General features: G+C 42.6%; 2 protein-coding genes across 5 annotated transcripts in view; one reads left to right on the top strand and one right to left on the bottom strand.

The window, feature by feature from the left end:
• tmem63c (transmembrane protein 63C) overlaps nt 1–23,287 on the top strand; it is a 400,240-nt gene that overhangs the window by 359,916 nt on the left and 17,037 nt on the right. For all 4 annotated transcript variants that reach the window (XM_072567924.1, XM_072567925.1, XM_072567923.1 and 1 more), the window contains one exon: nt 22,524–22,598. In XM_072567924.1, coding sequence (XP_072424025.1) covers nt 22,524–22,598 — 75 coding nt within the window. The remainder of the gene's footprint in view (nt 1–22,523; nt 22,599–23,287) is intronic.
• pomt2 (protein-O-mannosyltransferase 2) overlaps nt 17,601–23,287 on the bottom strand; it is a 259,016-nt gene continuing 253,329 nt past the window's right edge. Inside the window, exon 18 of the mRNA XM_072567940.1 lies at nt 17,601–17,630. Coding sequence (XP_072424041.1) covers nt 17,616–17,630 — 15 coding nt within the window. The 3' untranslated portion in view covers nt 17,601–17,615. The remainder of the gene's footprint in view (nt 17,631–23,287) is intronic.

Here is a 23,287-nt window from a genome sequence, read left to right as displayed (position 1 = left end):
ATGAGATGGATCTGGCAGATAAGGTTAAAGATAATCCTAAGGGTTCTAAAGCTATATTAAGAATAAAAGGGTGGATAGGGAAGAACAGGTCCCCTTAAAGATCAGCTAGGACACCTGCATCAATCAACTACACCGCCCTGTGGCCCAACATTTCAATCCCCCTCCCACTCTGCCGAGGACATCGAGTTCCTGGGCCTCTTTCACCGCCGCTCCCTCACCACCAGACGCCTGGAGGAAGAGCGCCTCATCTTCCGCCTCGGAACACTTCAACCCCAGGGCATCAATGTGGACTTCAACAGTTTCCTCATTTCCCCTTCCCCCACCTCACCCTAGTTCCAAACTTCCAGCTCAGCACTGTCCCCATGACTTGTCCTACCTGCCTATCTTCTTTTCCACCTATCCACTCCACCCTCTCCTCTGACCTATCACCTTCATCCCCTCCCCCACTCACCTATTGTACTCTATGCTACTTTGTCCCCACCCCCACCCTCCTCTCATTTATCTCTCCACCACCCTTCAGGCTCTCTGCCTGTATTCCTGATGAAGGGCTTTTGCCCGAAACGTCGATTTTACTGCTCCTTGAAGGCTGTGCTCTTCCAGCACCACTAATCCACCCCTTAAAGATCAGCATAGCCTGAGTGTTTACTGAAGAGAGAATCATCGATGCTAATGAAATAAGGGAAACAAGTGGTGATGATTTGGACAGCATACATATTACCAGAGAGGAGTTTGAAACCAAAACAGAAAATGCTGGAAAATCTCAGCAGGTCTGGCAGCATCTGTAAGGAGAGAAAAGAGCTGACATTTCGAGTCTAACTGACTTTTATCAATTTGCTTTTAACCAGAGAGGAGTTGTTTGCAACCTTAAAGTGCATCAAGGTGGATAAATCCCCTGGGGCTGATCAAATCCATCTTCGGATATTGTGTGTGGTTAGGGAAGGAATTGCAAAGGGCCTTGCAGAGATTTTTGCTTTATCTTTAGCTACTGGTGAAGTTCTGGAAGCCTGGTGGGTGGCTAATGTTGCTCCATTGTTTAAGAAAGATAGCAAATACAAGCCAGGGATCGACAGACTAGTGAGCCTGACATCAGAGGGAGGCACAGGATCAACCAACATTTGGATAGTCCAGGTCTGATTAGGGATAGTCAGCATGGATTTGTATGTGGGAAGTCATGTCTGACAAATCTTAGATTTTATCAAAGAAATAACCAAGAGGATAGATGAGGGTAGGGGACTGGAGGTTGTCTATATGGACTTTAGTAAGGCCTTTAACAAACTTGCATAGCAGGATAGGCATGAAGGTTAAGTCATGTGGGATCCAAGGGACCTAGCTACTTGGATTCAAAATTTGCTCGATGGTAGGAAGCAGAGATTGATGGTTATAGAGACACAGAGTCCTACAGCACGGAGACAGAGCCTTTGGCCCAAACTGGTTAATCTGACCAATATGTCCACCCACGCTAATCCTGTTTGCTTCCTCACTCTTCATGGGAGTTGTACTGGAGTATTGGAAGGAGGCGAATGTTGTTCCTCTTTACAAGAAGGGTAATAGAGAAATCCCTGGCAATTACAGACCAGTCAGTCTTACGGCTGTGGTCAGCAAAGTTTTGGAAAGAATTCTGAGGGATAGGATTTATGACTATTTGGAAAAGCATAGTGTGATTAAAGGCAATCAGCATGGCTTTGTGAGGGGCAGGTCATGCCTCACTAATCTTATTGAGTTCTTTGAGGAGGTGACGAGACAGGTTGATGAAAGCCGGGCAATGTATGTGGTGTTTTTGGATTTTAGCAAGGCAATTGATAAGATTCCCCATGGCAGGCTCATTCATAAAGTCAGGAAGTATGGGATACAGGGAGATTTGGCGATCTGGATTCAGAATTGGCTGGCTGACAGAAGGCAGAGAGTGGAAAGTATTCTGCCTGGAGGACAGTGTTGAGTGGGGTACTGCAGGGCTCTGTTCTTGGGCCTCTGCTCTTTGTAGTTTTTATAAATGACTTGGATGAGGAGGTTGAGGAGTGGGTTAGTAAATTTACAGATGACACAAAGGTTGGAGGTGTCGTCGATCGTATCGAGGGCTATTGCAGGCTGCAGCGAGACATAGACAGGATGCAGAGCTGGGCTGAGAAATGGCAGATGGAGTTCAACCTGGATAAATGTCAAGTGATGTATTTTGGAAGGTTGAACTCAAATGTTGAATATAGGATTAAAGACAGGATTCTTGGCAGTGTGGAGGAACAGAGGGATCTTGCAGTTTAAGTGGATCAAACCCTCAAAGTTGCCATCCAAGTGGATAGGGTTGTTAAGAAAGCAGATGGTGTTTTGTCTTTCATTAACAGGGAGATTGAGTTTAAGAGCCACGAGGTTTTGCTGCAGCTCTACAAGTTCCTGGTGAGACGACACTTGGAATATTGTGTTCAGTTCTGGTCGCCCTATTCTTGGAAAGATGTGGACACATTGGAGAGGGTGCAAAGAAGGTTTACCAGGATGCTGCCTGGACTGGAGGGCTTGACTAATGAAGAGAGTTTAACTAAGCTCAGACTTTTCTCTCTGGAGAGAAGGAAGAAGAGAGGTGACCTGATTGAGGTATACAAGGTAATGAGAGGCATGGAAAGAGTCAATAGCCAGAGAATTTTTCCCAGGGAAGGATTGACAGGCATGAGGGGTCATAGTTTGAAGGTGTTAGGAAGAAGGTATAGAGGAATAAGTTAAAATGTGAAGCAACAAATTGGATATAAATTTTCACTGTCATATTTTTCCCAGTTGACAAATTGCTATGAAATTACTGCACAAACTACAATCAAAGGACATGTTCCCAGTGATATCACCTGAAATGGCTTTAGAATAAACAGACTTGTAGTAATTGGTGATTTCAAAATATATTTACAGATTACAAATACGTACACATTGTGTTGTCATGCTTGAGTGATTAATCCTGGCCAAAGATGAAAGTCAAAATCAAAAACTTGTACTCTAGCACTAGTATCTCTCTTAAAAAGTAAGATGAGTAAATATTTTGAAGTTCATTTATCAGGACAGAGGAATATTTGAATTCTTCTGCTGCTCTGTATTTTCTATAACAATTTCACTTTAGGCTTGTTCTAAAACAATAATTTGATTTTTTTTTTAAAAGCATGTCCTTTGGGCGCAAACTCTGTATTTCATTTAATTTTGTCAGTTCCCATCATAGAAAAAACATAGAACATAGAAGAATACAGTGCAGTACAGGCCCTTCGGCCCTCGATGTTGCGCCGATCAAAGCCCACCTAACCTACACTAACCCACTATCCTCCATATACCTATCCAATGCCCGCTTAAATACCCATAAAGAGGGAGAGTCCACCACTGCTACTGGCAGGGCATTCCATGAACTTACAACTCGCTGAGTGAAGAACCTACCCCTAACATCAGTCCTATATCTACCCCCCCTTAATTTAAAGCTATGCCCCCTTGTAATAGCTGACTCCATACGTGGAAAAAGGTTCTCATGGTCAACCCTATCTAACCCCCTAATCATCTTGTACACCTCTATCAAGTCACCCCTAAACCTTCTTTTCTCCAATGAAAACAACCCCAAGTGCCTCAGCCTTTCCTCATACGATCTCCCTACCATACCAGGCAACATCCTGGTAAACTTCCTCTGCACCCGTTCCAGTGCCTCCACATCCTTCCTGTAGCATGGCAACCAAAACTGCACACAATACTCCAGATGCGGCCGCACCAGAGTCTTATACAACTGCAACGTGACCTCAGGACTCCGGAACTCGATTCCTCTACCAATAAAAGCCAGTACGCCATATGCCTTCTTCACCGCACTATTTACCTGGGTGGCAACTTTCAGAGATCTTTGTACATGGACACCAAGATCCCTCTGCTCATCCACACTACCAAGTATCCGAACATTAGCCCAGTACCCCATCTTTTTGTTACTCATACCAAAGTGAATCACCTCACACTTACCCACATTGAACTCCATTTGCCAAATTCTGCCCAGCTCTGCAGCTTATCTATATCCCACTGTAACCTGACACATCCTTCCTCACTGTCAACAACTCCACCGACTTTCGTATCATCCGCAAACTTGCTCACCCAACCTTCTAGCCCCTCCTCCAGGTCATTTATAAAAATGACAAACAGCAGTGGTCCCAAAGCAAATCCTTGCAGAACACCGCTAGTAACTGCACTCCAAGATGAACCTCTACCATCAACTACTACCCTCTATAAGATCATAAGACATAGGAGTGGAAGTAAGGCCATTTGGCCCATCGAGTCCACTCCGCCATTCAATCATGTCTGATGGGCATTCAACTCTACTTACCCACATTCTCCCCATAGCCCTTAATTCCTCGAGACAACAAGAATCTATCAATCTCTGCCTTGAAGACATTTAGCGTCCCGGCTTCCACTGCACTCTGCGGCAATGAATTCCACAGGCCCACCACTCTCTGGCTGAAGAAATGTCTCCACATTTCTGTTCTGAATTTACCCCCTCTAATTCTAAGGCTGTCTTCTTCCAGCCAGCCAATTCCTAATCCAAACCTCCAACTCACCCTCAATGCCATACCTCCGTATTTTCTGCAGTAGCCTACCATGGGGAACCTTATCAAACGCCTTACTAAAATCCATATACACCACATCTACTGCTTTACCCTCATCCACCTCCTTGGTCACCTTCTCAAAGAATTCAATAGGTTTGTGAGGCACGATCTGCTCTTCACAAAACCATGCTGACTATCCTTGATCACATTATTCCTATCCAGATGTTCATAAATCCTATCCTTTACAATTCTCTCTAAGACTTTGCCCACAACAGAAGTGAAGCTCACCGGCCTATAGTTACTAGGGTTATCCCTACTCCCCTTCTTGAACAAGGGAACCACTTTTGCTATCCTCCAGTCTTCTGGCACTATTCCTGTAGACAACGAGGACATAAAAATCAAGGCCAATGGCTCTGCAATCTCCTCCCTTGCTTCCCAGAGAATCATAGGATAAATACCATCAGGTCCAGGGGACTTATCTATTTTCACCCTTTCCAGAATTTCCAACACCTCTTCCCTACATACCTCAAAGCCGTCCATTCTAATAAATTGTGACTCAATATTCACATCGGCAACAATGTCCTGTTCCTGAGTGAATACTGACGAAAAGTATTCATTCGGTGTCTCCCCAATCTCTTCAGCCTCCACACGTAACTTCCCACTACTATCCTTGACTGGACCTATTCCTACCCTAGTCATTCTTTTATTCCTGACATACCGATAGAAAGCCTTTGGATTTTCCCTAATCCTACCAACTAAGGACTTTTCATGTCCCCTTCTTGCTGCTCTTAGCTCTCTCTTTAGATCCTTCCTGGCTACCTTATAACTCTCAATTGCCCCAATTGAACCTTCATGCCTCATCTTTACAGAGGCCGCCCTCTTCCCTTTAACAAGGGATTCCAATTCCTTATTAAACCACGGCTCCCTCACACGACCCTTTTCTCCCTGCCTGACTGGTACATATTTATCAAGGACACTCAATAGTTGCTCCTTGAACAAGCTCCACATATCAATTGCGCCCTTACCTTGAAGCCTACTTTTCCTAGCCACGCCTCCTAAGTCGTGCCTCACCGCATCATAATTTCCCTGCCCCCAGCTATAACTCTTGCCCTGCAATGCACTCTTATCCCTCTCCATCACTAGAGTAAAAGTCACCGAATTGTGGTCACTGTCCCCGAAGTGCTCACCTACCTCTAGTTCTAACACCTGGCCTGGTTCGTTACCCAGAACCAAATCCAGTATGGCCTCACCTCTTGTTGGCCTGTCTACATAAGTTACATTTGTTTTAAGGAAATTTAAATTTCCCATATTCTCTTCATTTAATTAACATAAATGTGGGAAATTTAATTTCCAGAAAAATTTATGTAACATTTTTGGTATTTTCTTGACAATGCATTTTGCTATTTTCATAAAAACACAAGAATCACAGCAATTATTACAACATAACTTTGTCACTTGTTATTTAATTGAATACAGCCTGGTGGTTCAGTGGTTAGTGCTGCTGCTTCACAGTGCCAGGGACCCAGGTTCGATTCCAGTCTTGACTGGTGACTGTCTGCACGTGCTCTGGTTTTCTCCCACAATCCAAAGATGTGCAAGTTAGGTAAATTGGCCATGGTGTTCAGGGATGTGAAGGTTAGGAGTAAATATATGGTAGGGGAATGGGTCTGGGTGGGTTACTCTTCAGAGGGTCGGTGTGGACTAGTTGGGTCAAAGGGGCTGTTTCCACACTTTAGGCATTAGGCATTCTTAAAAGGAGACGTCAGAGGTAGGTTCTTTATGCAGAGAGTTGTGAATGCATGGAATGCAGAGTCATTGGGGACATTTAAGCGATTGCTGGACATGCACATGGACAGCAGTGAATTGAGGGGTTAGATTATTTTATTTTAAATTAGGATTAATTCTCAGCACAACGTCGTGGGCCGAAGGGTGTATTCTGTGCTGTACGTTTCTATGTTCTGTGTTTAAAATGGTGTTAATGTACTCATATCAACCACTTCCGCTGGCAGCTCATTCCATATGCGTACCACCTCTGAGTAAAAAGGTTGCCCCTCAGGTTCCCTTTTATTCTTTCCCCTCTAACCTTAAACTGATGCTATCTAGTCCTTGATTCCCCAGCTCTGGGAAAAGAACTGAGTGCATTCACCCTATCCATGCCTCTCATGATCTTATACATTTCTATAAGACCTCCCCCCAAACCCCCTCAGTCTCCTACACTGTAAAGAAAAAAAGTCCTAGCTAGTCCAACCTCTCCCTATAATTCAGACCATTGAGTCTTGGTAACATCCCTGTAAATTTCTTCTGCAATCTTTCCAGTGTAATATCATCCTTCCAGTAGAAGGGTAACCAAAACTGAACACAATACTCCTAGTGCGGCCTCACCAATGCCCTGTACAACTGCAGCATAACCCCACCTTCTATACTCAGTGCTCTGACTGATGAAGGCCAGTGTGCCATAAGCCTTCTTCACTGCTCTGTCTACCTGGGACTCCACTTTCAGAAAACCATGCACCTGAACTCCAAGGTCCCTCTGTTCCACTACATTCCTTAAGGCCCTACCATTCACCATGAAACTTCTACCTTGAATTGACTTTCCAAAATGCAAGTCCTCACTTGTCTATATTAAACTCCATTTGCCATTTCTTGGCCCACTTCCCCAGTTGATCAAGATCCTGCTGCAATTTCTGAGAACCTTCCTCACTGTCCATGATATAATCTATTTTAGTGTCATCAGCAAATGTACTAATCATGCCTTGTATATTCTTATCCAAACCACTGATATAGATAACAAACAGCAATGGGCCCAACAGCACCCCTGAGACACTCCACAAGTCACAGGCCTCCAGTCTGAAAAGCATCCTTCCAGTATTACCCTCTGCCTCCTACCATCAAGCCAATTGTGTCTCTAATTTGCCAGCTCCGCTTGGATTCCATGTGATCTAATATTCCAGAGCAGCCTATTACATGGAACCTTATCAAAGGCCTTATTGAAATCCATTTGGACTACATATACTGCCCTGCCTTCGCCAACCTTCCTGATCACTTCATCAAAGAACTCTAAAAAACTTTTCCAAAGCACAAATCCATGCTGACTATTCCTGAACAAACCTTGTTTTTCCAAATGCATGTATATCTTATCTCTCAGAATCTTCTCAAGTAGCTTATCAACCATAGATGTTAGGCTTACTGGTCTATGGTTCCCAGGTTTTTCTTTGCAGCCCTTCTTGAATAAGGGCACAATACTCATTATCCTGCAGCCTTCCAGGATCTCACCCCTGGCTAACGATGATGTAAAAATATCAGCCAGGGCCCTGGAAATTTCCTCACTAGCCTCTTGCCGTGTTCTTAGATACATCTGGTCAGGACCAGGAGATTTATCCATTTTCATACATTCTAATACACCCAACTCCTCCTCAACTGTGATATGAACTGTCCCCAAGAATATCACCACTAACTTCCCCAAATTCCCAAGTCTTCATCTTTTTCTCACAGTAAACACAGAGGAGAAATATTCATTGAGGACCTTGCCCATCTCCTGTGGTTATACACATAGAACATGGAACAGTACAGCATGTCACTTGAGGGGTCCTATTTTCTCTCTAGTTATTCATTTTCCTTTAATGTACTTAAAGAACCTCTTTGGATTCCCCCTTATCTTATCAGCCAAGGCTTTATTGTACCCCTTTTCACCCTCTTGATTTTCTTCTTCAGTAAACTCCTGTATTTCCAATGTACCTCCAGAGATTCCTTGATCCCAGCTGCTTATACCTGAGCCATACTCCTTTTTTCTGGTCAAATATCTCTTGTCATCCAGGGTTCCTTCCTCCTGCTAACCTTGCCGTTCACCCTCACAGAAACATCGACCCTGAACTCGAGCTATCTCAGTTTTAAAGGCCTCCCACTTGCTGGACATCCTTTTGCCTGCAAACAAACTCCTCCAACCAACCCCTGCAAGCTCCTCTCTAATTCCATCAACATTTGCCTTGCCCCAGTTTAGAACTTGAACCTGTCGACTAGTTTTCTCCATGTCCATAATTATTTTAAAATTAATAAAACTATGGACCCTGGTCCCAAAGTGCTCCCCCACTGTCACCTCAGTGACCTGTCTTGCCCTATTTTCCAGGAGTAAGTTGAGTTTTGCCCCTTCCCGAATAGGACCCTCTATATACTGCTTGAGGAAACGTTCCTGAACGCACTTAACAAATTCCACCACATATTAGCATTAACGCTCTGGCAGTCCCTGTCTATGATAGGAAAACCTAAATCCCCTACTATGACAATGCTTTTGCTCCTGCAAGTCTCCCCAGTCTTCCTGCATATTTGTTTGCCTAATTCCCGTAGATTATTTGGGAGCCTATAGTACAAGATTGAAGGTCGTTTCTCAGACTTGGAGGCCTGTGACTATTGGTGTGCCACAGGGGTCAGTGCTGGGACCTTTGTTATTTGTTATTTGCATAAATGATCTGGATATGAATGTACAAGGCGTGATTAATAAGTTTGTGGATGATACAGAATTAGGAGGTATTGTTAATAGCAAGGAAGGTCATCAAAAATTACAGAGGGATCTTGATCAGACGGGGAATTGGGCTGAGGATTGACAAATGTAATTCAATACAGATAAGTAAGAAGTGTTGCACTTTGGAAAGTCAAACCAAGTTAGGTCTTATACAGCAAATGGTAAAGTCCTGAGCAGTGTGGTGGAACATAGGGACCTAGAAATACAAGTACATAGTTCATTGAAAGCAGCAATCACAGGTAGACAGGGTGGTGAAGAAGGCATTCAGCATGCTGGCCTTCATCGGTCAAGGCACTGAGTACAGGAGTTGGGACGTTATGTTACACTTGTATAAGTCGTTGGTAAGTATTGTGTACAGTTTTGGTCACCCTGTTATAGGAAAGATGTTGTTAAACTGGAACGAGTGCAAAGCAGATTTACAAGGATGTTGTTAGGACTAGTCGGCCTGAGTTACAGGGAGAGGTCGGCCAGGATATTCCTTGTAACAGAGAAGAATGAGGGGTGACCTTATTGAGGTTTATAAAATCATGTGGGGCATAGATCAGATTAATGCATATAGTCTTTTTCCCAGGGATGGAGAATTGCAAACCAGAGGGCATTGGTTTAAAGTGAGAGGGGAAAGATTTAAGAAGGCCTGAGGGGCAATTTCTTCACACAGAAGGTGGTGCGTGTATGGAATGGGCTGTCAGAGAAAGTGGTTGAAGCAGGTACAACAGTAACATTTAAAAACCATTTGGATAGGTACATGGATGGGAATGGTTTAAAGGGATAGGGACCATGTGCAGGCAATTGGAAATAGCTGAGGGGGCAGCATGATCAACATGGACCAATTTGGGCCAAAGAGTCTGTTTTCATGCTGTATTTTTCTATGACTCACAGCACAGTGGCTCAGTTATTAGCACTGCTGCCTCACGACGCTAGGGACCTGGGTTCGATTTCAGCCTATGGAGCTTGCACATTCTCCCTGTGTCTGCGTGGGTTTCTTCCGGGTGCTCCAGTTTCCTCCCACAATCCAAAGATGTGCAGGTTAGGTGAATTGGCCATGCTAAATTGTCTGTAGTGTTCAGGGATGTTTAGGTTAGGTGCATTTGTCAAGGGTAAATGTATAGTACTGGGAAATAGGTTTGGGCAGGATACTCTTTGGAGGGGCGGTATGGACTTATTAGGCTGAAAAGCCTGTTTCCATACTGTAGGGAATAGCAAGTTTTAAGAAGATTTGTAGCTCAGGTTGAGGTTCTGGATGTAGGTTTGCTCACTGAGCTGGAAGGTACATTTTCAGACATTTCGGCACCATATTAGGTAACATCTTCAGTGAGCCTCCAGATGAAGCACTGCTCGTGTTTCTTGCTATCTATTTATACGTTTGGGTTTCCTGCGGTTGACGATATCATTTCCTGTGGTGACGGCATTTCCTGTGGTGATGTCATTTCCGGTTCTTTTTCTCAGCAAGTGGTAAATGGGGTCTAATTCAATGTGTTTGTTGATAGAGTTCCATCATGGTAGCCCACAAACCCACCAACACACTAAAACAGCAGCTAATAAACTTGAAAGACCCTATACAGACAACGAGCAAAACTAATATCATTTATAAAATACCTTGCAAGGACTGTAACAAACAGTACATTGGACAAACAGGCAGGAAACTAGCCACCAGGATACAGGAACACCAACTAGCCACAAAACAACATGATCCTCTCTCACTAGTATCCTTACATACAGGTAAGGAAGGACACCACTTCGATTGGGACAACACATCCATCCTAGGACAAGCCTAACAGAGACACACACGAGAATTCCTAGAAGCATGGCATTCCAACCGGAACTCTATCAACAAACACTCGAGTTAGACCCCATCTACTGCCCCTTGAGAGAAAGAACAGGAAATGACATCACCAACCCAAGGAAACCCAAACATATAAATAGATAGCAGGAAACACCAGCAGTGCTTCATCTGGAGGCTCACTGAAGATGTTACCTAGTATGGTGACGAAATGTCTGAAAATGAACCTTCCAGTTCAGCATGCAAACCTATCCATTGTAGCGATTTTATTCTATGATTTATCACTGGCTCAGCCAGCATTTATTGCCCACCCTTAATTGCCCTAGAGGGCAGTTAAGAGTCAACCACATTGCTGTGGGACTGAAGTCACATGTAAGCCAGACCAGGTAAGGATGGTGGATTTCCTTCCTGAAAGAACATTAGTGAATCTGATGAGTTTTTCCTCACAATTGGTAATGGTTTAATGGTCATCATAGAATCTTATTTCCAGATTATTGCTGAAGTCAAATTCCACCATCTGCCAGAGTGAAATTTGAACCCATATCCCCAGAACATTACCTGCAATAATCTCACTCGGCCAACACCTATACCTCTACGGGAAAATGGCAGGAAATTTGATGTGAGGAATGTTGGAGCAGTTAGGATGCTGTTGAATGGTGGAGAAGGTTAGAAGGGCTGAGTGTCTACTCCTGTTCCTGTTTATTAGGGTCTTACCCAAAGGGTGGTAGGGGCCTGGAATGCACTGTCTATGAGGTTGGTTGAGGCAGTTAATGTTACTTTTAAAAGGTAATCTTGGATGAGCACTTAAAGTGTTATAACCTTCAAGCCCAAGTTCTGAAAAGTGGTCTAGTGTAGTGTACTTTTGACTGTACAGACTCAATATGCCAAAGGGCCTTTTCTGTACTGTTTGATTCTGTGACTATAAAAGGAGAAAAGTTTTACCATACCTTGAACATGTCCTAGTTAGATTGTAGTACAGTGTCCAACCCTGAGGGTACTGGGTTTAAGTCTCACTCTACTTCTCTAGAACACATTAAGGTTAATAAGGAGGAGGTATTAGATATTTTAGTACGTATGCAGGTGCATATGCTCCCTGTGTTTATGAGATGTATCTCAGACTGCTATGGAAGGTAAGGAAGGAGATTGCTGGGCTCCGGCAGATAGAGTTAATACTTTGCTAGGCACAGGGACATTTAAGCGACTGCTGGTCATGCACATGGAAAGCAGTGAGTTCACGGGTGCATAGGTTAAGTTATTATATTTTACATTGGATGAAACCTCGGCACAACATTGTGGGCCAAAGGGCCTGTTCTGTGCTGTATTTTTATATGTTCTATGTAATTGGAAGGTAGCGAAAGGGGTTCCTATGTTCAAGAAGGGTGGCAGGGATAGGCCAGGTAATTGCACACCAGTTAGACTGTGACATTGGTGTTTGGGAAATTATTGGAAAAATTTCTGAAGGACTGGATTAATCAATACTTAGAAAAGCAGGAATTAATCAGGGATAGTCAGCATGGATTGTTAATTGGAGATTCTTTCTGACTAATTTAGTTGAGTTTTTTAAAAAGGCCACTAAATATGAGGATTGTGCAGTTGGTGTGATTTACATGGAATTCAGTAAGGCCTTTGACAAGGTCCCACATGGAACACTGCTCCAAAAGGTAAGAGCCCATGGGATCCAAGGCTGGATCCAAAACTGGCTTCCGAACAGGAGGCTAAGGGGGATGGTGGAGGGTTGTTTTTGTAACTGGAAGCCTGTGACCAGCGGTGTACCACAGAGATGGGTGCTGAGACCCTTGCTGTTTGTTATGTACATTAATGGTTTGGATGTGAATGTAGAAGGTATAATTAGTAAGATTAGATTAGATTAGATTAGATTAGATTACTTACAGTGTGGAAACAGGCCCTTCGGCCCAACAAGTCCACACCGCCCCGCCGAAGCGCAACCCACCCATACCCCTACATCTACCCCTTACCTAACACTCCGGGCAATTTAGCATGGCCAATTCACCTGACCTGCACATCTTTGGACTGTGGGAGGAAACCGGAGCACCCGGAGGAAACCCACGCAGACACGGGGAGAACGTGCAAACTCCACACAGTCAGTCACCTGAGGCGGGAATTGAACCCGGGTCTCTGGCGCTGTGAGGCAGCAGTGCTAACCACTGTGCCACCATGCCGCCGTAAGCTTGCAGATGAGACAGAAAAACGATGATGCGGTTGATAATGAGGAGGATGGTCTCAGGCTACAGTCTGATATTGAGCAGCTGGTAAACTGGGCAGAGCAATGACAGATGGAATTTAATCCTAATAAGTGTGAGGTGATGCATTTTGGGAGGTCTGATAAGGGAAGGATATACACAATGAATGGTAAGGGAGTACTGAGGAACGAACGGACCTTAGTGTACAAGTCCATAGATCCCTGAAGATACCAGCACAGGGAGACTGGGTGATTAAGTAGGCATATGGGATGCTAGCCAGGGCATAGAATATAGGAACAAGGAAGTCTTGTTACTTTATAAAACTTTGGTTTGGTCACAGATGGAATACAGTGCAGTTCTGGTTCCAGAAGGATGCGACTGCATTGGAGAGAAGGCACAGGAGATTCACTGGGATGTTACCTGGGATGGGAAGTCTCCAGTGTGAGGAGCACTGGATAGCATGAGTGTTTTTTTCCCTTGGAGCAGAGGAAGCTGAGGGGGAATCTGATTGAAGTATAGAGAGTTCTGAGTGGTATACATACAGTGAGAATCTCATTCCCATGGCAGATATGTCTAAGAACAGAGATTTAAAGCGAGGAACAAGTGGTTTAGAGGAGATCTGAGAACATTTTTTTTCACCCAAGGATGGTAGATATATGGAACGTGCTGACTGAGAGGGTGATGGTGGCAGGTACTCTGACAGCATTTAAGAGACATGCTGTGGACCAAGTGCAGCTAGATGGGATTAGTATAGTTTGGTGTTTATGGTCAGCACATTCATGCAGGGCCGAATTGCCTGTTTCTATGTTGTATAACACTATGAGTATTTGAAAATGACCACCTACTCAATCTGTAAATATCTTTAATACCCCACATCACTCTGCAAGGGAATATATGTAAAGGCCACCAAAACAACAAACACATCTGGAATAATGATTTGGAGATGCCGGTGTTGAACTGGGGTGTACAAAGATAAAAATCACATAACACCAAGTTATAGTCCAACAGGTTTAATTGGAAGCACTAGCTTTCGGAGCGACGCTCCTTCATCAGGTGGTTGTGGAATGCACAATTGTAAGAAATAGAATTTATAGCAAACGTTTACAGTGTGATGTAACTGAAATTATACATTGAAAAATACCTTGATTGTTTGTTGAGTCTCTCATCTGTTAGAGTGACCATGTTAGTTTCACTTCTTTCATATGTAAATCACAGAACATTTTTTAAAAAGTTGCATTCTCAGGTTATCTGGAATATCTGGAATACTGTGTATAATTCTGGACACTGCACCTTCTAAAGGATATATTGAACTTGATAGTAGTCTAGTGCAGATTTATGAGAATGTTACCACCTGCAATTTTATTTAATAAATTAGTAACGTGTCTTGTTTTACCTTACATTCTTAAAACTCAGAAACAACAATCGTGAAATGGGATTGCAAGAGGAGAAAGTGTGATTCCAGAAACAGGTAGATAGAGAGCCCTTGATACAGCTTAATAATTGACAGCTGTACCAGGACAGCCAGACCTCTGCATTGAAATCATTAGATTGCTGGTTTAGCATTCAGGTATCTGTTATTGTCTATGTACCTAACACGCTGTCCTCCTCCCTGATTTAGATTCTAATTTCTAATCACTCCATGTGTCTGTTATTCTATATTTAACCTTCCCCAAACTCATCAATTAGATTCTAGCCCATAGCAGCTCATGAGTACGTTATAACTCTCATGAATAATTTCTAGGCTGTAACTCACTCCCAGGCACCTGTTATTCTATATCTAACCTCTGAAGCCCTTGATCAGATTTCAGTCTCTAGCTCTGTTACTCTAAAATAATCTGCATTAGCCCAGCTAACTGCACCCTTTGGACTTGATCCTCCATCACTCTATCACCCTTAGCTTCAGGAACCACTCCAAACACAAATAGTGTGTTTCAATCTCCTTCCTAAAATCTACATAAGGGACTGCCTTGGTAGACCCAATGTTTCAGCCTACTCCTGTCTTAATTAACTGACGTCTTCCTTTCCTGATTCTATTTTCGTCATTGTGTTCAGTCTCTGCTCATCTACATCTATGACTTTTTGATACCTTTTATCATTTTAAAAGTTTCTTGTTTCCTTTGCACCGTGAACATCCAATCCCCCTATATTTATTCCTCAGCTATGACAGTCTAAGAGTTGTCACCTGTTTCTTTGAATGGGTATCCAGTCAGTCCTATCACCATCATTTGCAGGACTGAAATTGTTCTCACTCTGAACAGCTTCTCCTTCAACTGTACTCATTTCCTTCAAAGCAAAGATGTTGCTTCAGGTTGACCTCATCCATATGAGATGGTTGTGCAGTAACTCAAGTCCTTCAACAATGGGAAGCTTAATCTGGTACACTTCTGCAGATTCTGCCACAAATGCCCCATGTGAAGTGGTTATCAGGTATAGTTGTGGGTTGTTGTTTTGGCATTTGTTGCCAAGCCAGTCTACATGTGGCATCACCATTTTCCTGTGTCTTTTTATTTCTCTGTATTTTTAATTGTGGAGTAAAATGAAAAAAAGATCAAGATTGCCGAAGGAGGACTGCAATTTGTAAAAGCAAGTAACCTGGCAGTCATGGTAAATATTGCACAGCTGCTTCCTTAAGTGACAGGATTAGTATTGAAGTGTAGTTTGTAGATGAGCTCTAGAAGGGAACTGTATTTAAATAGAGCTTTGGGGAACAACAAGTAGCTAATTAGTGTGGACTGGTGACCAACTATTGATGATAAAGTTTTTCTGCCTGCCAATAGCTATATAATTAGCTGCCAGGTAACTGAATACACCGCTTTAGGAGACTTCTTTGTAATAAAAGCTACTTTAAGGAAACCGGTTTGTTTTTATGAGTGAAGACCAACCATCCTGTGCTCCTACAAACCAGTAAAAACATCCAAAGAAGGAAAACTGAGAAGCAGCATTCTGAGCAGTACAAGAACCATCTCAGCAAATCCTGTGACAGACTGTGTGTGTGTGCATGTGTGTATGTGTGTGCGTCTGTGTGTGTGTGTGCGTATATGTATGTGTGTGTGTATATGTATGTGTGTGTGTATATGTGTGCGTGTGTATATGTGTGTGTGTATGAGTGTGTGTGTGTATGTGTGTGTGTGTATGTGCGTGTGTATGTGTGTGTGTTTGTATGAGCGTGTGTGTATGTGTGTGTGTGTGTGTGTATATACGGCAGAATTTATTAGGCGATTCAAGTTTTAATTAGTAGAGTTATATAAATGCCGACCATTCATAACTGTTTACCTGTAGCTAGACGCTAATTACATGCAATAAATTGTAACTTTGTTTAAATACATAAACCTGCTCCATGCTCTCTGTCACCAATAGTCTAGTACTATTAACACTAGACTGTTAATCCAGAGATCCAGGCACATTTCTGGGAACTTGGGCTCAAATCCACCATGGTAGATAGTGCAATTTGAATTCAAAATAAATCAGAGATTAAGAATATAATAAAGACTATGATTCCATTGTTGACTGTCAGGAAAACCCCATCTGGCTCATTAACATCCTTTAGGAAAGGAAACCACTACCTTTACCTGCTCTGGTCGAAATGGGATTCCAAACCCACACCAATGTGGTTGACTCTGAACTGCCCTCTGGGCACTTAGGGATGGGCAATAAATGCTCCATCTGTAAATTCCACTCCAAGGCACACACCATCCTGACTTGGAAATATGTCGTTGTTCTGACAGTTTCGCGGTCAAATCCTGGAATTCCCTCCCTAAGGGCATTGTGGGTTTACCTACGGCACATGGACTGTAGCAAGAAGGCATCTCACCACCACCTTCTCAATGGGTGACTAGGCATGGACAATAAAAGCTGGCCCAGTTATTTATGCCATAGCACTCATTAATTTCTGTAAGAGATCCAGAGCATAATAAACTTATCTACACTTTCTATCCTTCTGCATCTGAAAGACGACCGTGCCCAACAAAGTTGAGGATGTATCTTCTGCTGCTGTGGTTAGTAGATGTGGATTGTTATATGCTAGGATTTCTGAATTTCTCTCTCTAGGATTTAGAGAGTAGTAAGGGTATGGAATGCTTTGCCTGTAACAGTAGTAGATTCGCGAACTTTAAGTACATTTAAGTCGTCATTGGACAGGCATATGGACGTACATGGAATAGTGTAGGTTAGATTGGTATGACTGGTCGGTGCAACATCGAGGGCCGAAGGGCCTGTACTGCGCTGTAATGTTCTATCCCATGAAATAATTTTTAAAAAGGCACTGGAATTCTGCATTTTTTTTAAAAATGTGACAACTGCAGGGCTTGATTTCCAGCATGATACCCAGAGTGATGAAATCTGTCACCAACTAATGACTACTGGGTCTGAGAAACTACCTGTGCTTTTCATGTCACCCTTGCAAGTATCCTTGAAGTGGAGTTTTTAAATCCTACTGATTGTCTGGATGCTTTACTTCACAAGACAGAAAATTGTTGGGGATGCAACCATTGTCCATCTGCTTGAGCCAGTGAAATCACCTCTGCTTGATAAATGGCAACATGCTTGAGAATTTCCTCTTTGAAAGGACTTCCTTTTTCATGATTTTATCCATTAGATGCCTAGAATGAAACAGCAAAGGTGTAAGTTTGTTGATCTTTCTTTTCTTGGTAATAGTACCTCTTCTGTATTTCATGGCTACACAGTAAGGTGCTGAAAACACAGGCTTTTAACCCTGACCTTTCTCTGAACTTTCAGCTCAGTGGTTTTTCCATGAAACTTTTGAGAGTGTGTCAAAAATGGGAGCTACTTTCCAGATGGGTGTATCAAGTTCTACATCACAGGGCAGGTTGTCTGTCACTGTGGCATCAAGTGAGAAGATTCTGGTAACCACTTCCTATTGGGTGTTAGTTTGTATGGTAAGGGCTGGAGAGATGACACATTTCTATTACCAGAGGTGTGTTGGATCCTTATAGTCAGGGAGTACAAGGTACAAGCAAAGGGAAAACATAGGAGAAAATGAGGACTGCAGCTGATAGGGATCAGAGTTGAAAAGTGCAGTGCTGGAAAAGCACAGCAGGTCAGGCAGCATCTGAGGAGCAGAAAAATCGACGTTTTGAACATAAGCATCAAGAAGAGAATATGTTTGAAATATCAACTATCCTGCTCCTCAGATGCTACCTGATTGGCTGTGCTTTTTCAGCTCCACACATTTTGACTAGATAGAAAAAAATCAGGCTATGAGTCTTTGCAGTTGAATATTTGTGTGACTGATTTAACAGAACATCATTGGCTGAGCTGAGTAATGAAGTGTATTTTTTTATCTTTGCTGTCAGTCTGGCCAGATTGCAAATCTTGTTGCTGACAAAGTTTACCAGCACACTACTTCATTATCTGCAGCGAAAGCAAAAAAATTTGCAGAAAATACTAAACCAAATGACAGTTAAGACAACTTCTGATTCACTCCATTCTTTTGTCAAACTGTCAGAACTAAAGCCATCAAACTGTACACAGTGCAGTATATGTATACATATATACACAGTGCAGTATATATACACACATATACACAGTGCAGTATATATAGTGCAGTATATATATACACACATATACACAGTGCAGTATATATATACATATATACATAGTGCAGTATATATACACACACATATACACAGTGCAGTATATATATACATATATACATAGTGCAGTATATATATACACACATATACACAGTGCAGTATATATATACATATATACATAGTGCAGTATATATATACACACATATACACAGTGCAGTATATATATACATATATACATAGTGCAGTATATATATACACACATATACACAGTGCAGTATATATATACATATATACATAGTGCAGTATATATACACACACATATACACAGTGCAGTATATATATACATATATACATAGTGCAGTTTATATATACACACATATACACAGTGCAGTATATATAGTCATGGGAAGAACTGATGAGATTGAGGAACTTTGGAGATGGTCAATCTTCTACCAAATCTTGTGAAGCCTTAAAATCAGATACAAAAGTTCCACTATTCAGCAGGTCAAGCAGTGGTTGATGACTTTGCATGAGAAAACCCATTAATTCTATTTCTGTCCATAGATACTGCCTGACCTCCTGAGTATTCCAGCATTTGTTATTTTGATTTCAAGTTTCACCATCAGTATTTTCCACTAAGAATTTTGCCTTTACCTTGTAGAGTCCTGTTCTGCTTAAGATACTGAATGCTTTAGTTGGAATCTGCAGATAGCTATGAGATCGAGCTAGTGTTTGCCTTTTTTGGGGCATGTATGAAACATTCATTGTTGTCGTTATATTTGGTTCACCTCTCTCACCTCTATTTTTAGCATATTAATCACATTGATCCTGTTTCATGCTCTCGATCTGAATTTGAAAACTTTGATTGCTTCCATATTTGCACCTTTATCTCCCTTGCACCAAATCCATCACAGACTTCTTCCTTCCTTTACTTTTTTGTCTCTATTTGTGGGGATAGACTATTAATCAACATTCCCTGTAATTCTCACAACTATCATGTGTGAAAACTTCACAGCTTGCTTTCTGTGAGGACTTAATTCCATTCTCCCAAATTTCATTTGTTCTGACTATGCAACTTTCCACACTTGCTGTTCTTTTTTTCTCAAATAAATGATCCTTACCTTAATCCCACCAGAGTTTAAACATGACCATTCAATTTTATGTGCTACTGCTGTCAGCCATGCCCTTCTCACAAAATGATGATTGGGTTCTCCTTGTCTCCCCTCCCTCTCCATCAGTTTGCGTGGAGCAATCAATGGTTATATTCTCTCTTCTTGGACATAGGCAAGCCTGGCATGAATGGTACTTGCCACTGTTCATCCCAAACCTGGATATTGTCTAATTCCGGCAGCATTTGTACACGGACTGCTTCAGTGTCTGAGGAGTTGTGAATTACGCTGAACATTATACAATCATCAGCAAACATCCCCACTTCTGACCTTAGGATGGAGGATAGGTCATTGATGAAGCAGCTGGGCCTAAGACACTATCCTGAGGAACTCTTGCAGAGTTGAGATGACTGACTCCCAACAACTACAACATATTCCTTTGTACTACATGTGACTCAACTAAGGGAGAGTTTTTCCCCAATTCCCATTGACTTCAATTTTGGAAGGACAACTTGGTGTCACACTCGGTCAAATGATGCCTACATATCCAGAGTATTTACTTTCACCTCATCTCAGAGTCAAAGAGACATACAGCATAGAAGAAGACACCAGTCCAACCAGTCAATGCGAACATAATCTCAAACTAAACCAGACCCACTTGGCCTGCTCCTGGCCCATATCCCTCCATACCTTTCCTATTCACGTACTTATCAAAACCCACATCCACCACATTCTCAGGAAGTTCATTACACACCCCAACCACACTCTTGTGTAAAATTTGCCTGTTATGTCTTTTTTAAATCTCCCTCCTCACACCTTAAAAATATGTCCCCTAGTCTTGAAATCCCCCATCCTAGGGAAAAGACACCTGCCTGTCTATGCCCCTCATGAGTTTATAAACTTTTGTAAGATCACCTTTCAGCCTTCTATGCTCCAGTTAAAAAAAGTCTTAGCCTATCCAGCTTTCCCTTATAATCTTCCATACCTGGCAACATTCCTGACAAATCTCCTCTGAGCTCTCTCCAGCTTAATAATATTCCTACTATAACTGGGCGACCAGAACTGGACACAGTACTCCAGAAAAGGCTCACCCATGTTCTGTACATCCTCAACATGACACTCCAACACCTATACTCAAAGGCCTGAATATTGAAGGCAAGCATGAGGACAAAGGTTGTCATGAGGTCAGGAGTTGAGTGACCCTATAGTGACTCAAATTGAGTTACTGTTGAGAAGTGCTGTTTGATAGCACTGTCGAAGACCCTTTCCAAATGTTTTGAGATGATTGAGAGTTGATTAATGGGGTGTAACTGGCCAAGTTGAATTAGATTTAGATTAGATTACTTACAGTGTGGAAACAGGCCCTTCGGTCCAACAAGTCCACACTGACCAATTCCCCTACATTTACCCCTGCCCCTAACACTACGGGCAATTTAGCGTGGCCAATTCACCTAACGTGCACATTTTTGGAATGTAGGAGGAAACCGGAGCACCCGAAGAAAACCCACGCAGACACGGGAGAATGTGCAAACTCCACACAGACAGGTGCCTGAGGCGGGAATTGAACCCGGGTCTCTGGCTCTGTGAGGCAGCAGTGCTAACCACTGTGCCACCATGCTGCCCACAAATTGGTCCACGTCTTTGTGTACAGGACAAACTTGGGTAAATTTACACAACATTGCATAGATGCTGGTGTTGGAGATGTGCTGGAATAGTTTGGCTAGAGGGGTGACAAGTTCTGGACCAAAAGTCTTCAGTACTATTACCGAATGTTGTGGGTCCTTTGTAGCGTCCTGTCCTGTTCCTTGATGTCATGTGAGTGAATTGAACTGATTGAAGACTGGTATCTCTAATGCTACATACCTTATCAGGAGGTCGCATGGATCATTCATTCTTGGTGGAAGATGGTTATCGAATGCTTTAGCCTTGTCTTTTGCACTCTGTCATCATTGGACATGGGATATATTTGGAGCTTACCTCCTTTGGGTATTGTTTAATTGCCCATACGCATTCACATCAGGATCTGGCAGAGCTGCAGAGATTTGATCTGGTCCATTAATAATTGAATTGCTTAGCTCTGTCTGTAACAAGCTGCTTCCACTCTACAGCATGCAGGCATTACCACTCAGCTTTACATCACACCAAAAAAAATGTTTTGTCATTTAATTTCTCCTCTCCTTCACCCTATCATACAGTTTCCCCTCTTCCTGTCTGTCACTTGCTCAAAACCTAGCATGTTGCTAAATTGTTTCGGTCACAGCCTGAAACATTAAGGTTTTCCCTCTCCTGAATGCTATCAGATCCTCTGAGTATTTCTTCTGTTTTACGTTTTTGGTTTTATTTCCTTTAGCCCTGATTCCCAACTCATTCTGTCAGTCTTCTTGTACTCACAGGCAGACCTTTGGTGATTCTCGTAATCTCTTCCTCATCTCTCTTGCTGTCAGAACTCTGTGTGGACACTCGTTCTGGGACTCCAGCTTCAGTGAAATGCACAGACTCTGCCCCCGTGTTTCCTAGCTGTGTTATGGAATCACAGTCATAGAGTCATAGAGAAGTACAGCATGGAAACATTCTCTTCGGCCCAACTCTTCCGTGCCGACCAGATATCCTAAACTAATCTAGTCCATTTGCCAGCACTTGGCCAACATCCTTCCAAACCCTTCCTGTCCATATTACCATCCAGATGCCTAACCCTTCTATCTGTCCCCTTGTGTCTGGAAGTGCAGCTCACCTGGTCCTACACTCCTACTATTTTCTCATTGCCCTACAATTGTTTCATTCCGATGTTGCATTGTAAGTTTCATTCTAACCTGTTCCTCACTATCCTCAGATGACGGAGCAGGAGTCTGATGGCGTGTTCACAGATGGAGAAAGGAGCAGTGTGTCATCAACACCAAACTCTAATGTAAGTAATGGTCAGGGAGGGGATGGGGAGGAAATAAAATGCACCTTCAGTGGAACTCAGGTTAATTCTGTGCTCCTCTTAGTATTCCTGTCAGATTCTCTGATGTTTAAAAGATGCAGCAGCCAGGAATAGATGAGCCTGTGATTGGGATTACACAGTGGAATTCTAAAGTGAAAAGGCAGTCAGTGTTCCACTGCAGGTGTAGCATGCAATCAAGAAGATTAATGAGATGCTGCTGTTTATTATGCGAGAAATTGAACATAAAACTAAAGATGTAATGCTTTCATATTACAGAGTGTTGGTGAGACCACATCTTGAATACTGTGTGCAGTTTTGTTCTCTTTATTTAAGGGGAAATGTATTGGAGGCAGTTATACCCTGAAGGTGACAATGCAGGTCAGTAGAGTGATCAAGAAGGCATACAGATGCTTTCCTTCATCAGACGGGGTATTGGGTACAAGAGTTGGCAAGTCGTGTTACAGTTGTATAAGAATTTGGTTCGGCCACATTTGGAATACTGTATACAGTTCTGGTTGCCACATTACCAAAAGGATGTGGATGCTTTGGAGAGGGTGCAGAGGAGGTTCACCAGGATGTTGCCTGTTATGGAGGGAGCTAGCTATGAAGAGAAGTTGAATAGACTAGGATTATTTGCATTAGAAAGTCAGAGGACTGATTGAGGTCTACAA

This window comes from Chiloscyllium punctatum, chromosome 4, assembly GCF_047496795.1.
Source record: "Chiloscyllium punctatum isolate Juve2018m chromosome 4, sChiPun1.3, whole genome shotgun sequence".
NCBI lineage: Eukaryota > Metazoa > Chordata > Chondrichthyes > Orectolobiformes > Hemiscylliidae > Chiloscyllium > Chiloscyllium punctatum.
The sequence above is the reverse complement of the archived record's forward strand: the minus strand, read 5'-3'. Positions and strand labels throughout refer to the sequence as shown.